General features: G+C 46.0%; 1 protein-coding gene across 2 annotated transcripts in view; it reads left to right on the top strand.

The window, feature by feature from the left end:
* The window catches only part of PHF1 (PHD finger protein 1), a 959,509-nt gene that overhangs the window by 675,291 nt on the left and 269,010 nt on the right, over nucleotides 1-15,208 (top strand). For both annotated transcript variants that reach the window (XM_085623702.1, XM_085623708.1), the window contains exon 11: nucleotides 6,971-7,132. In XM_085623702.1, the coding sequence (XP_085479828.1) occupies nucleotides 6,971-7,132 (162 nt within the window). The remainder of the gene's footprint in view (nucleotides 1-6,970; nucleotides 7,133-15,208) is intronic.

The raw sequence follows: 15,208 nt of genomic DNA on the forward strand, positions 1-15,208 counted from the left end.
TGCATAATCTACATGCCTTGCAGACGAGTTTAGACAGTTGCAACATTGCCAAATTAGCTATAACATACTTAAAATCACCAATCGTACCCTCAAAGGGCCAAAGTCCCCTTATCTTGCATAGCTCCGGAATGTTATCTTGATTTCTATACCTTTCTCACTATGACTTAGCTGTACCTGAGTTTATTCAGCCCTAGATGAAGTATAGTACAGCCATATCGAGCAATGCGTCCCAACTATCAACGTCTGTCCAAGCGGACAGCGCCGAAATGATCCTTCTACTGTGCCCCTATTGTGTTCTTCAGCGGATACATCCTTAAATGGTTTATACTGGCGAGAGTTTTGTTCCGTGCAGGCACATTAGCGTTCGTCAGTGATGTACAGGGCATTGAGTGACTCAACAACCAGCAGGCAAGACATGTCAATATAAAAACAGGCGGTTGGGCATTCCGGCTTTACTTCGCTATGGCGGTGTTGGATCCATCCGCTACATTTCCTGTATCGAGGGTTGTCAAGAAAGTAACCAACCAACTGGGAGGGGGTCAGGGCGAAAGAAAAGGAAGGGGGGAGTACTAGGGTAGAGGAAACAGGCGTGGCGGGGGGGAGGGATTGCGGGTCCCACTATCGCTATCTGATAATGGCCGTGGGTTTAATGTTCCAGAGTCGGGGTTCCCACTTCGGGGAGGGTGGCTGCGAGTGGCGTGCACTGCAGACCATCCGTAGGTCTCCCAAAACCTCCTGGATCCGTAGGGTATACTACATAGTCGAACAACTTCAAGGCCTGGAGTCGTGGCAGTTGTAATCTAACATGCTCCAGTCGCCCCAGGTGATCCACCAAAGGCTTCCAGAGCTTCCTGAACTTGGTATCTCGGAATTGAAGACGTGCCGCGAGTAACTCCATCGCCACCACATGCCACAAGCGGGTAAACCACACATTTATGGAAGGCGTTTCTGTTTTCTTCCAGTAAAGAGCCACAGTTTGTTTTGCAGCACCCAGCATGTGGAGGCTAAGGTGTCGATCGCGGCCTGTCATGGCTCGCATAGTCGCTGGTCTAAGGCCCAAAATGACTACAAGCGGGTCCTCGGGCAGGGGGTACCCTAGCACCTTTTTAATATGGCTAAGGACCTCTTTCCAATAGGTAGCCAGGAGAGGGCATGTCCACCAAATGTGTATGAAGTCTCCCAGCGCTTGAGTACAACGCCAGCATAGGGGGGATGCCTTAGGAAACATTTTTTTGAAGTCTAGCGGGGGTGTAGTACCATTGGGTCATTACTTTGTAAGCCGACTCCTCTTGGGGAATGCTACGTAAGGTTTTGGGGATGTCTCCCCAGAGTCTTGCCCATTGAGAAGGGGTAACACCTGAGCCGGAGATGCTTTGCCATCGCAGTTGGTATGGGTGAGGGTCTAGACGCTGTGCATGCTGGAGTACCTTATATATGCGAGAACTCAGCCACTTATAAGTGCCGAAGGTGCGTGCCAACCGCTCGAACGGGGTGTAGGGTCGCGTGGCTGTCTGCGTCAGGGAGAAGCCCTGTATCCAGTGACGAAGCTGTATATACTGGAATTTGTCCTTCTCCATTAGCCCAAATTCTTGTTTGCATTGAGCAAAGGTTTTAAGATACTCTCCTAGGAATACGTCCCGTATCGTCCTGCAACCGGTTTCCATCCAGTTCGCAAAGTGGGGGGGGGGCGACACGCCGGAGGGATCTGCGGATTGCGAGCAATTGGAGTGTGAGGGGACGGGAAGGTGGTAAGGCCCCTGCGGACTGCCACCTTGTCCCAAATCTCGAGGGCCGTTTTGGTCGGGACAGCCATATAGGCGCTGCGATGGCGTGCCTCCCGAGGCAACCAGGCATGGTCCCATAGCGGGCGACAAGTGACTGCCCTATCCATGTGAAACCACACTTTTTTACTCTCCCATGCTCCCCACTCCAATACAAAGCGGAGATGCGACGCCCAGTAGTAATCAAGTAGATTAGGGCAGGCGAGTCCGCCCCTATCCCGGGGGAGCTTCAAGATTTTACTAGAGAAGCGTGGTTTCTTTCCACCCCATATAAATGCGACGAGTTCGCGTTGGAGCCCCTGGATTTGGTGCTCCGGAATAGGCGTCGGCAGGGTTTGAAAGAGATAGAGGATCTTCGGTAGTATAGACATTTTCACCGTGTTGAGACGGCCGAGCCAAGAGAGTGGCAAAGCTTTCCATGTGCGTAAGTCGGCCAGGACTGAGAGTTTATATTCCTGCCAGTTGGCCTGCGTCCAGGTGGCTAGATCTGGAGTCAAGTTAAGGCCCAGGTATCGCACCGACCTGCTCGCCCATTGATCAGGAACGCAAGCCTGGAGCGCCGTAAGTTCCTCGTCTGGGATCGTAATATTAAGGGCCCAGGACTTCGCGTGATTGATTTTAAGCCCGGAGGCGCGTTCATAGGTTTGGAGCAACGAGTGTACCTCCGGCAGCGAGCGTAAAGGGTCGGACAGAGTGAGAAGGAGATCGTCCGCGAAGAGGGCCATCTTATGCTCCACACCCCGAAGAGAGATACCACAGATATCGGGGGACCGACGTATCATAATGGCAAGAGGTTCCACCACAAGGGCGAACAGCAAGGGCGACAGGGGGCAACCCTGCCGAGTGCCCCTGCAGATGGGAAGAGGCTGCGTGAGCTGGCCATTTACTTGCACCCTGGCCACCGGTGAGATATAGGGAGCCATAATACGCGCCACCATCATAGGGCCCAGACCCACTCTCCGTAGGACTGCACGGAGGAATGACCAGTCCACCCGATCGAATGCTTTTTCGGCATCGAGCGATAGCAGGCAGGCTGGTATTCCCCAATGCTTAGCCTTCCCAACAATGTGCGCTATTCGGCGCACGTTGTCCGCGCCCGGACGTTGATGGATAAACCCCACCTGGTCCGGTTCAATGAGGTTGGGCAAGTGGACACTAAGCCGTTTAGCAAGAATTTTGGTGTACAGCTTAAGATCCGTATTTAACAGGGCAATGGGCCGATAAGAGGAGCAAAGGGTATGATCCTTCCCGAGTTTCGGGATGAGGGCTATTTCGGCCATTGCCATGTCCGACGAGGGCCCAACCGACTCTGCGAACGAGTTGAAGAGACGCAGGAGATATGGTTGTAATTGCGGCAGGAAGGCGCGATAGAACGATACCGGGAGCCCGTCCGGGCCAGGCGTTTTACCCAACGGAAGGTCTTGCAGGGCGCCAGCTATTTCTGCTAGGGTGATAGATTCTCGCTCAGTGGTTCCCAGTCGCATGCGTCCATGGCAGCTGAGATCAGATCCGCCGCGGGCGGATCACCAGCGTATAGAGTTGCGTAGTAATCACGAAACTTTGGAGCTTCGCCGATTCCGTGGTAGCCCATGACCCATCTGCCTCCTGCAGCTTTGCGATGTGGGCCTTGGCTGCCCGTGTTCGCAAGCGCCGCACTAGGAAAGTGCCTACCTTATCGCCACCTTCATAATAACGCTGCTTGAGCGCAAGCAGAGCATGTTCCGCCTTGTTTGTTCTTTGCGCACGGAGCTGGCCTCTAAGGACGGCTAGGCGTCGTTTGTGTGTCGCCAATGGGCGCGCCTGATCCATCTTCTCAAGCGTCTTAATTTCACGCGTAAGCTTGTTCTCGTAGAGCTGGGCCTCACACGCCCTAGCGACAGCTATAGCTGTGAGAGTACCTTGTATCGTGGCTTTGAAAGCATCCCGCAGAAGAGGGAGGGGAGTCCCCGGTAAATCATTAGCTTCAAAATATGCCAAAATAGCTGCCTGAAGTTCCTCCCTATCCACCGGGTCTCGAAGGACGTGGTCCGGAAATCGCCATCGGCTCGACCGTGTCGAGCGGGTGAGACACTCGCGTAGAAGCAACTCCACATGAGCGTGATCGGAGATCGAAATGCTAGAATGAGACGATGATATGGTATCTTTGAGCAAAGAGTGCGACACAAGAAGAAGGTCTATACGAGAGTATGAGCGGTGTGCATGGGAGTAGTAGGTATAATCTCGCAGCCCCGGGGAGTGGTAGCGCCAGATATCGACCAGGTTTAAAGCAGCTAGGGATTTCTTCACTGCTGCGGACATGGCCGCTACCCCATGAAAGGCGCCCCCACAGCGATCCAGCTCCGCATCCCATACCAAGTTGAAGTCGCCTCCGACTATGAGGTCTGAATTCACCGGCTCAAGGTGTTCCCTAATTAGCCTGCGCAAGTAGCATCCTGACCCTGGTTGGGAGCATATATATTACACAGAGTGAGTGTCCGGTGCCCTCTCCTGACCTCCACCTGCAAGAACCGACCCTCAGCATCTCTAAGTACTTTAGTATCCCCTTGAGGTAGACCCGACCTGCAGAGGATAGCTACCCCCGCTGTCTTAGTGGCTGCCGAGGACCAGAACTGATGAGGGAAGCGTGGGTGGGCCATTCGAGCCACATCAGACTTAAGAATATGGGTCTCCTGGAGGAAGATTATATCGGGGCTCTGTAGTAGCAGATACCGCCATATTTGGCGGCGCTTGTTGGGCGAGTTGAGCCCTTTCACATTAAGGGAAACAATCTTCCAAAAAGGTGTAGTAGTCATTTTCACGGATCAACTAGTGGGGCTGCCCCCTTACGGTTCTTCCACGTGCTAACATGCCCCCCCCGCCAAGAGGGTACAGAGGGATGGGGAAGAAGGGGGGGTGGGTAGGAGCAGGGAAACCAACGAAAGCACTGAAACGGCCAACATGGCCAACAATGCCTATTCCAGTCTAGGGAGTAGCCAGGCACAACGGCACAGGCTGTATGAACCTATAATTTTTAAGACATTTTTCCCAAATCCGCTCACAGCTGTGGAAAGGGCTTTGCATTCCCTTGACATCAAAAGATGTCTCAAGTTCTACTTACAACGAACAGCAACAATACGTAAATCAGACCAACTGTGGCATATGGTAAACCGCGCCAAGGACATTCTGTCTCGAAACAAACCATAGCTCGTTGGATTTCAGCTGCAATTTGCTTATGCCATGATCAAGCGGGAAGACCATTGCAAGCAACCCCAAGAGTGCACTCTACAAGAGCAATTTCTTCATCTACCGCTCTTTTTGCCGGTGTGCCTCTTCACCATATCCGTAGAGCGGCAACCTGGTCCATCAGACACACTTTTACCAGGCACTACTGTTTGGAAGCCTCAAGCGATACAGATGCATCAGTGGGACAAGCTGTTCTCCGCAATCTTTTCAAATAAGGTGAGCCTCTGTTCTCCCTCCTCCACTATGCTCTTTTCTATAAGACGCTTACTGCATACTGTTCTGTCTCTTAAAATTGTTCTGCATATGTTGAACACAGACGTATTTATCTATAATTATACATTTTGATGATGTGTATTTACTATGGTATAAAAGGAGCGTCTTATGAGCATTATGTTATGTACTGCTATCTACTCTGATTCAGGCATGTGAATCTATGAAAGACACCCTAAATACTGGAGAAGAACAATACTTACTTACCTGTAATCTGTGGTTCTCCAGTATTGGTGTCTTTCATAGATTCACATGCAACCCGCCCACCTCCCCTCAGAGGCTTTTAGGCTATTATGCTTTGGGTCACTCCTGTGCGAGAAAATCTGAGAGCCTGAGCCTATGAGGAGAACATTCTGGTGGGTGCTGTCGCCTGATTGGCTGCAGTTTGGACTGTACATAATGACTGTGATAGTCATAGGTGTGGAAGTTTTTTTCCTTGTAGCTTAGGCTACTTTACTTCCTGGTTTCATGTTACCAAGGTTTTTTGGTTATTATATGCATAATTATTACTTTTTTATGTACCGTGGGACTCCCAGTCCGACGACAGGGAATCAATCAGCCATGTGAATCTATGAAAGACACCAATACTGGAGAACCACAGATTACAGGTAAGTAACTATTGTTCATATGCATATATATTATATTTAATATGTACTCTGGGGTCCCTTTGCATGGGTAGGACTATTCAGTGCCTATGACTTTGAAGAGTATTCCCTTGAAAGAGTACTAGGATTACAGGTAAGCAATTTATCGTAACTTGTTTGTGAATGTTTCTGTGCCGAAGGATCAAAAAAGGACGCCATGTCAAACTAGCAAAACTTGTAGCTGGAAACTAACTAAGAAAGCATCTGTGACTAGAGTATAAGTAGAGGCTTACTTGGATGGAGGTGAAACCATCTTGGCAGCTTACTGCACTTTCCACCCTCAACTGAACTGTTGCATCCAGGCAATCAACTGACTGGGGACAGAATGTGTAACTCTTCTCATTCCTCTAAGCCAACTTGACCGTGTTCATCATTCCCTTTTTCCCCTCCTGCACGCTTTACCCAAAGGCTAGCACCTGACTTGCACCGACTGTGTTTGTTGTGTTCAGTTTTGCCCCATAATTAGGAGCTTTGATTTTGAAACAAGGTACTGCAGACCACTGATCTGTACGCAGGCAAGTTGCATTGCCCGCGTACATGCCTGAAGCTGATCGAGCGGTCTTTCAGCCACTGCCACCATCATATATCACTGAAACAGTCTCACATTGCTTCATCAGGTTTCTAGAGTGATGTAAAAGTGTGAGCCCCCCGACCTCCCAATTTGAGAAACTAACAACTCTATCCCCTGCTTCTTGCAGGACCAATTTTGTGTTTGGTATGCATGTTAGACAAAGAATGTTCATTGAAAAAACTAGTCTGCTTTACCGAGTGGTAGTAAAATACACCAGTAAAAGTCCTAGTAATCCTACAAAAAGAGAGCTTTGTGTTATGTGCATTGTGAAGGCAGAAACCAATGCTACATTTTCTTTTAAGAGTGTGCGCCCCAATATTATAAGGTGCTACGCCCCAAACCATACTGTTTTTCTTGACTTTGACTCCTTACCAAGCAGCTTATGTCTAGTCAAGGCTTCCTTGGTTCTTTGAAGATTGATTTGCCTTCTACTGAACTAGTTCTTGATTGTGTGTTAACTTCACATTATCATCACTCTGTAGGTTTATATCTGGCAAGGAGATAAAGAAAAAGAAGTGCCTCTTCGGCTTACACAGTCGTGTTCCGCCGCCAGTCCCACAACACCTACAGGAAGATGCGAGCCCTGAGTCCGTCACTGAGGACGATGAGGACCCGGAGGAATTTGCATCTCCGGCGTGCCGAAGGTTTGCATATATTTTTATTAACAACAAACCGTCCAGAGGTGCAAGTTGTTTAGTGTGTGTGTGTGTGTGTGTGTGTGTGTCTGTGTGCACTTGCGTGTGGGTGTTTGTGTGTCTGTATGCATGAGTGCCTGCACTGATATTTAGCTCAGGGTGTAGTCTGCAGATCGAAAACACAAGGAGATCATGGACGGAGAGCTGAAACTTTTCAGACACTCACCCCTAGTCACAGATCTGGGTTGAATCCATCTTCGTTCATTAGCTCACTTCGCCACCCAAATCTGACCCAGCCATATGCAAACCAATCTTGACCCTGTTCCTCATGGGAACAGTCCAGCTTGAACTGCCAAGCCAGGTTTTCCCTTGACCGAAAACAAGCATCCTGGGACCGGTTTCGGGGTAACACCCCACATCAACCAGGCTAGGTTGAATTCCGTGGCAAAGTGAACAAGGGACACAAGTCTGAGCATAGGCTGCCAACTTAGGGTGAATAAAGCAAACACAAGATGACGATGGGCGGAGCATTGAAACTTTTCAGACACTAACCCCCAGTCACAGATCTGGGTTGAATCCATCATCGTTCTTTAGCTCACTTCGCCACCCCAGTTCTGACCCAGCTGTATGCAAATCAGTCTTGACCCTGTGGCTCATAGGACAAGTCCAGCCCGAACTGCGAAGCCAGGTCTTCCCTGGACCGGAACAAGCTTCCTGGGACCTATGGGATCCACCTGCCTTAAGTGGTACACTGGTTATCTACCGTGCTGAATGTGCTGCTGGATAGGAACGGATTCCAGCAAGATCTATCCTCTGGCAGCTGCTCCAACCCCTCAGAGGCGGAGTTGTGCCAGTGCTCCAAGATGACGTGCCCTCTTTTAGACCCAGCAAGCTTCCTCCCCATAGTATTATAGCTGGAAATTTACAGATTGCGTGTGCAGACCTACATGGGAGGGTTGGTGTGTTTCTGACCCCAGCTATAGAGATGTAGTGTTCTCTTGTTTATTCAAAAACTGTGGAGACCTACACTCTGGAGATATGAGGGTACTTTCTGTTTTGGCTTCTACATACTTCAGCATCAAAGGATTGTCATTGATAATCAAGAATGTTAGAATATCCTCACCTGTATATGTGGATCACAGAGGACATACATTTTACGTACATGAAAGTTGTAAGTTCACATCTGGCACTACCGAATGTAGATGAATACGAAATACCCTATCAGAGGGTAAATGTTCTGACGTTTGTTTTTGTAGTGTTTGGATTTCCGCTAAATTGAAAAAGCTACAGAAATGCACTCTCAGCTTAAACCCTAACCCTGCTGCTTAGAAAAACCAGATAAACATGAAAAAAGAGTAATACACATTGGCAACAAAGTAATCAGGACTGCAACTGTACACTGCTCTTTTAAATAAATAGCAATGTCCACATCCCCGTGTACCTTGTACATAGTCGCCTCAAAGTCATAGCGCCTCATAGAGTCAGGCTGTTATCCTGGCTCATGATAGTATCTCAGAACACAGTGAGGGGTGTTTTTTGTGTCCTAGTCTGAGGGCTTTTCTTTCAGGTCTAGAGTTGTTCACATTTCGCACTTCGTTTGTTAAGTCTGTGATTCTTTTCTGCCTATTTTTATGTTTTTGTTAGATGCAGTTGAATTAGTTCTTTTTTTTTTTTAAGGAAATTAGTATGTCTATTACTATTAAGGACTGTACCATTCAAGAAAGGGAAGGCAGGGTGGTCAATTATAAGTTTTGTGAAGATACCTAGGATGTAAAACTAAAATTATAATTGGTAGCTTCTCCATGTTCATAGGATCAGTATTGATAGTGTAGTCTGAAGCAAAGAGCAGTACAGAAGGCGATCACCTCTCACTGAAGATAGTTTAGATAATGAACAGGCCAGTGAATGTAGAGACGATCCAACTGGTGGTAAGGGAATATTGATAGCGAGATAGTGTCATTAATGTGGGAATTGGAAACTACTTAGGCAAGTAAAAATGGATGTGTTTTCGTCCCTACCCTACTAAAATGTAAAGCCATCTAAAGTTCTTGGGAAGAATGGGCAGTTAGACCGTACACGCAAAAATTAAATGAATTAGGGCAGTCATCTTCAATAGTAAATGCTGCAATACTGCTTTATTTATTGGCTTGAAGGATGGAGCTATCAATTTAGAAAGGACTAGATTAGGTTCTCATGGTAGAGAAGGTTTCTGAAGTGGAGAGAAAAGCTATTGTAAATCCGATAGAACATTGTTAATGACTGTTAGGGCACAGAAAGTTCTGTGAGAAGGACTGTGCCTGTGCTGCCCACTTTGCTGCTCAATAGGTAACAGCGACCTTGCTCAGGCCTTGTTCCACTTTTACGCTCACTTTGAGCTCTGTTTGTCCGACATGGATCAGTCATTGAACAGCTGTGTTTTATCACAATGCACACTCTCTCCTTCAATGTCTTGTATCGCCTCAATGAGGCAGCACACAAATCTCCATCCAACTTTTATTTCTCAACTCCAGACAAGCTTTCATTCCAACTTTCAGCCATCCAACACTGGATACTCAATAAACAATGGGGTGACCCTGTGTCCCTCAGAACCTGGGTATAGTTTTGCAGAAAGTACAATGGTTCTGTTGGGTGTAACCTAAATATTTCTCATACATACAATTCAATTTAGAAACAAGTTATTTTATGCACAGGTTAAATGTGAAAATATTTTCTGGAACACACAATAAAAGCAAAGAATCGGGGTTTCAAGGTATTGGGATGTTTTATATAAATTGCATCATTTATATATACCCACATATCATAAATTTCATATACACAACTGCCAACATGGTGAAAGTCAAGGTGAGTTATGATCAAGTGACATATTGTGCTCAGTGACACATTTGGATGCATGATATGTACAAGGTGATGAAGATATTTACAAGTAGTGGAAGAGGCCAGGGTAAACAGTAATACAAATACAATCGCCCTGCTGCTCTATTTAATTTCAGTATTTTTGCAAGCAGGGCCTTGAGCTGGACCGGGGGTATTGTCGATGTTTCAACCCTATATGCACGATATTGTGTAGTCAAGGCGGGTCTTCATCAGGACTGTGGTGGGGGGAGAGGGATGGCAGCCTAACGATAACCGGATTGATTCCTGGTTAAACTGAAGCCAGTGTTAGAGGGCCCATCATGTTAATTCCGAGGTCGATCTCTTATGTGGCCAGTCACGCTGATCAGGCTTCCGAAGTGAGGTCAGGTTGTGCTTTCTGCAAATCCAACACTGGATGGCATTATGGTTATTCATGCTGAACTACTCCAAAGTTTAAGTCTTCTACTTTCCCTCCGTTACTGCGCTCACCCCTCTTTCCAGCATCATGCTATATCCTACTGGCTCCCAGCTAGAGACCTTTGTGTTTTCTTCAACTCCTTTTTGAGGATAGACGCTTTCATCACCTATATCGCCTCTGCAGTTTGCATTTAGTTACTTAACAAACCCGTATGAACCTCAGACACCATTTATTTAAAAAAATAAAACACTCATTAACTCTCTGGTCTTCCATAGACTTAACACCAGCAGTAGTATTTGATCACCCTCCCAAACTATTCTTTCACACCTCTAGGCAACATTTACCACCCAAAAGGTATTTAAATCAATAAACAAAGTGGTCCCTATCTACTTCTCCAACATTATCATGCTATGCATCGACCTGAAACCTTAGCTCTGCCTATCACAACCTCTGGCAACGACTAAACTACCTTGTGCCATCTTTTGCTTGTAAGGCCCATCCCAGTATGACTCCCTACCACTTGCCATTCATTCTACCTGCTGACACAAAGTTCAAAATCAGTGAAAGGATATGTGGTGGGTACCCACCACACTGATGTAAATATTTACTTAATCTGCCCCTTACATGTGTTTTATGTTTCTTTAGCTAGCAGTAGCCAGTGCCCTTGTGATGTTTTCCATGAGTTATAATATGGGCTTTACTCCTAGGTCAATGCTGTACATCAAAAGCACTATAGGATAGTGATACTGCTTCATGAACTTGATCAGAACGTGACATAGATTCTGGAGCTTTACTGTAGAAAGTGACATTGCTCACAGGAGAAGAGGTCAGACTGTGACACAACTCCTGAACCGGGAAAGACGGTGGCATTATTCAATGTACCTTATTTCAAATTATGACATCACTACATCAAACTGGCATCAGACCTCGCACCCTTCTAGGAAACCGATGTCGCTTTGACATTATTCCGCAAACTTGAGGTCAGTGTGTGGCATCACTCAAGTAACTTGATGGCAGACAGTGACGTTTCTCTGTGAACCTGAAATCAGTTGGTGACTTCACTCCAAGAGCTGTAGGTTGGGCATATCGGACTAAGTGACATCACTCTTGAAGCCTTGCATTAGATTGACAGTCAATAATAATCCATATTTGTAAAGCGCGAACAATCACCCGTAAAGGTCTCTAGGCGCTGGGGGCCGTCGGGAAGATTAAGCAAGCTATTGCCCAGAGTCACATGGTGCTGGGCTAATCTGGCGCCGGGGATCGAACCGTGATCCCCAGATTCTGGAGTCAGTCGCCCTGGCCGTGGCGCCACACCTCTTCAATGAAAAAAAGAAAGTCATTATATCACAAATTCATAGGCCAGCATAGTTAAACGTGCCAGAACCGTTCTCCTACTCCTTACTGCAGACCATACAAAAGAAGCCAAGGAGTAGCATACAAAAGGATCTGCTAGCTATTGGATGAAGTACAAGGCTACCGAACATTGTCTAAAGTTGTATCTACCCAAAACGGGTAAAATGAATCTTTTCCTCTGGACAGTCTACATTACAATGTTATCTATGCAGAACTGGTAAAATGAATATTTTCCTCTGGACAATGTAAAATCTGCAAAAAAAATTAAATATGTATATTTTTTGGGGTTGAAATCCTATAGCTGATTACACACTGCTCGGGTGGTCCTACATCTGTGGAATATAATTTAATCTAAACCTCACTAAAATAAAACGATGCTGGAGGTTAGATACTGTGGCTAAATAGGAGTGCAAATCATGAATTATAGGAGGAGTCATAAAATATGGCATTACTGTGGGCTTTAAATAATTAGCTTCCCTTCTCTGTCTGCCTTTACTAGGAAGATTTTCTTAACTCTGGACTATGAAATCAGAGTGCAGGTGTAAGGTTTCTCATAAAGCTCCAGTAAGTCCAGTGACCTCAACGTGTTTTTAACATATTGTAACCACCTTATTTCATGTGCAAAATCCAGTTTCTGGCAGTCCCTAATAATACGCTGATTCAAATTTACAGACTCTCTTCTGCAAATTGAGTGCCACAGTAAGCTGGGTGCTAAACAGACCTCATCTGTTATGGATGGCACTCTCAAGTTTAGCATGACAATTGTAGCTTTAACAGCTACTAGAGAGAGCTAACAGCCTTTTTTAAACGCCATCCTCTATGCTCTGTAGAGTATCAATTGCCCCCTTGCCACAAACCCCAGCCCCATAGGTGGCTGCAGAAATTGCTTTGGCATTATTTATTTTCTTAATTTCGGGGCTGGGTTTAAACCCCAATTTCTTGATTAATGTTAGATTACCATTATATTTTTTTCCATTAACAGAGCCCTGTTAGCAATCATGTTATTCCAGGTTTGTTTGGCATCAAAAAGAATCCCTAAATAGATAAAGGTATCCACCACCTCAAGCCTTCGATTTTTTAATAAGAAAGGGTGGCAATTTCTTCAGGCGACCGCTAGAGACTAATACATAAGTTTTAGCTTTGTTAACTCGGAGTTCCAAGTTTTCCATATAAATCTAATATATGACGTTCAGAATCGGCAACGCTTTCACAGACCTAGCACTTAGCACAGCGTCACAAGCGTATAATAGTATTGGGAGGGGGTTGAATGAATGTACGGGACGTCAGGGGTAGATTCAATCAAAGCAGCCTCCACCCCATTAGTATAGATTGAAAACAAGAATTGGGTGAGGATGCATCCCTGTCTGACGCCCCTCGTAATTTCAAATGCCCTAGAATATTCCCACTCCCTTCCATACCGCACACAAGCAGATGGCTATGGATACATTTGGTGAATGAAGGCTATTATGGTCTCTCTTATCCCCATTGATTCCATAATTGACCATAATTTTGAGTGAACAACGTCAAAAGTGGCTGAGAGGTCCATAAAGGCCATGCATATTTGTCCCCTCTTGCCGCTGTATATTTATCAATGACCAGGTTCAGTTTTAAACATCGATGTTTGGTCCCTTTCCCCTTTTTAAAGCCATATTGCGATGTTATTAAAATATCCTGTTCCTTCATCCACTCCTCCATCCAATTTATCAGTAGCCTCCCAATTAATTTTGCTGTGCCATCTGTCAGAGATACAGGTCTTTAATTGATAGGCAGGGTCCTATCCCCTTTGTTTATATATAGGGATAATGATGTTTTTTTCATGAATCTGGTGGGCCCACCTTAACTATGAAATTCAGTATATTTATTAATAACGGCGCCCATAGCTTTTGGTGTAATAAAAAGAAGTCTATGGTACCCCGTCTGGCCCAGCGGCCTTAACCAAACTACACTTTGCCATCCCACAGGGAGAGGTGTGGTGCAGCGGCCAGGGAGGCATGACTCCGTAGTGGGCTCGCGGTATGATCTCCGCACCGTCGACAGCTCATCTCAGTACCATGTGACTCTGGGCAATAGCTCACTTAATCTCCCAGTTGGCCCCCAGCACATTGAGACCCCTAGGAGTGAGTAGTTTGTGCTATACAAAAACCGGATTTAAATTTACCTCTGCCAAATTGAATACCAGATTACCCTTTGGGTCAGCTGTCTGCATAGTATTAAGGGGGATCTCCTCATTTTCTGGTGCCCCAAAAATGTTCTTAATGTGTGCTGCTCAGGCTTCTTCTGCCACATATAAGTCTCAAGACTTTTAAAAAGGGGAGCATTTACCACTTTCCAAAAGTCCCTACTATTCTTCCTGACTGCTGCTGATCTCAAACTATCCCATGCTCCCGCCTTCAGAATCCTCAGTCGAGCATGCCTAGCTTTCTTATATTGTATATGCAGCCCCTGCACTAAGTATTTATTTCTGGGGCGCAACCTAAGGGCAGCATGGAGGTTCTTTAAGGACTCCAAACAGACAGAGTTAAAGCATCGCACACTTGATGGCTGAGTCTTTGAACAGAGCCTCACCAGACTGTTTCATATGGCCAAGAAGATCCTCCAAGGCTCCCATTGCTTCTATCGGATCAGGGTTGGATTCTAAACATGTCAAGATTTGTCTGCTTTTGGGCCTAATATCGATGGAAAAACCTTTCCTTATTGACCTTTTAATTTAGAATAAAGCCATTTCTCCTAATGATCAATAGCCTTAGGGGCCTTAATCTGTGTTCGCTTATGTTTATCGTCCCAAATTATAAAACAACAAAGGGCAGCATGGTCACTGAGGCTAAGCAGTTAAACTTTCACTTGTAAAACTTGTTTGGACAAGACATCTGACGCCAACATTTTATCAATTGTGGAACCATTTTCTGAGCACCCAAACGTCTTTGTTAGTTGACCTGTATGTAGGTCTATCTTATTAATTATATTTAAATTCCTAATAGTGAGTAACCTATTAAGCGCATTACCATCAAATGTATTGTTATAACTAATCAGGATCCACTCCCAATCATTAAAGCCTTCGCATAGCAGGGTCTGAAAAAAAGGGAATTTGTTCTGAAATTTTTTAAACTTTATTCTGAGAATGTTGGCCAACATAGTTATTAGACCTCCTCTTGCTTGACCTGCCCTGAAGGGCGTCGCTGGGGTTCGGAAGGAGCGATAGCCATCTAGTAAGATAGGGCCTGTTTCCCACTTCTCCCGAAAACACAAAATATCATAGTTTGCCACTATATTTACCCAGTCAGGGTTGCTCAGTTTCTGCCTCATACCTGCAACATTCCAGGTAATGAAATTTAGCCTAAACATGCCTTCCTCCATCATCCTTGCTTCTTTATGTTCGAGGCATGTGGGCTGCTGAATCCATATCTGTGCATAGATCGCCGCCTAGTGTTGGGTCCGGATGATTGCACATTGTTGTCCTG

Source organism: Triturus cristatus, chromosome 1_1 (assembly GCF_964204655.1).
Source record: "Triturus cristatus chromosome 1_1, aTriCri1.1, whole genome shotgun sequence".
Taxonomy (NCBI): domain Eukaryota; kingdom Metazoa; phylum Chordata; class Amphibia; order Caudata; family Salamandridae; genus Triturus; species Triturus cristatus.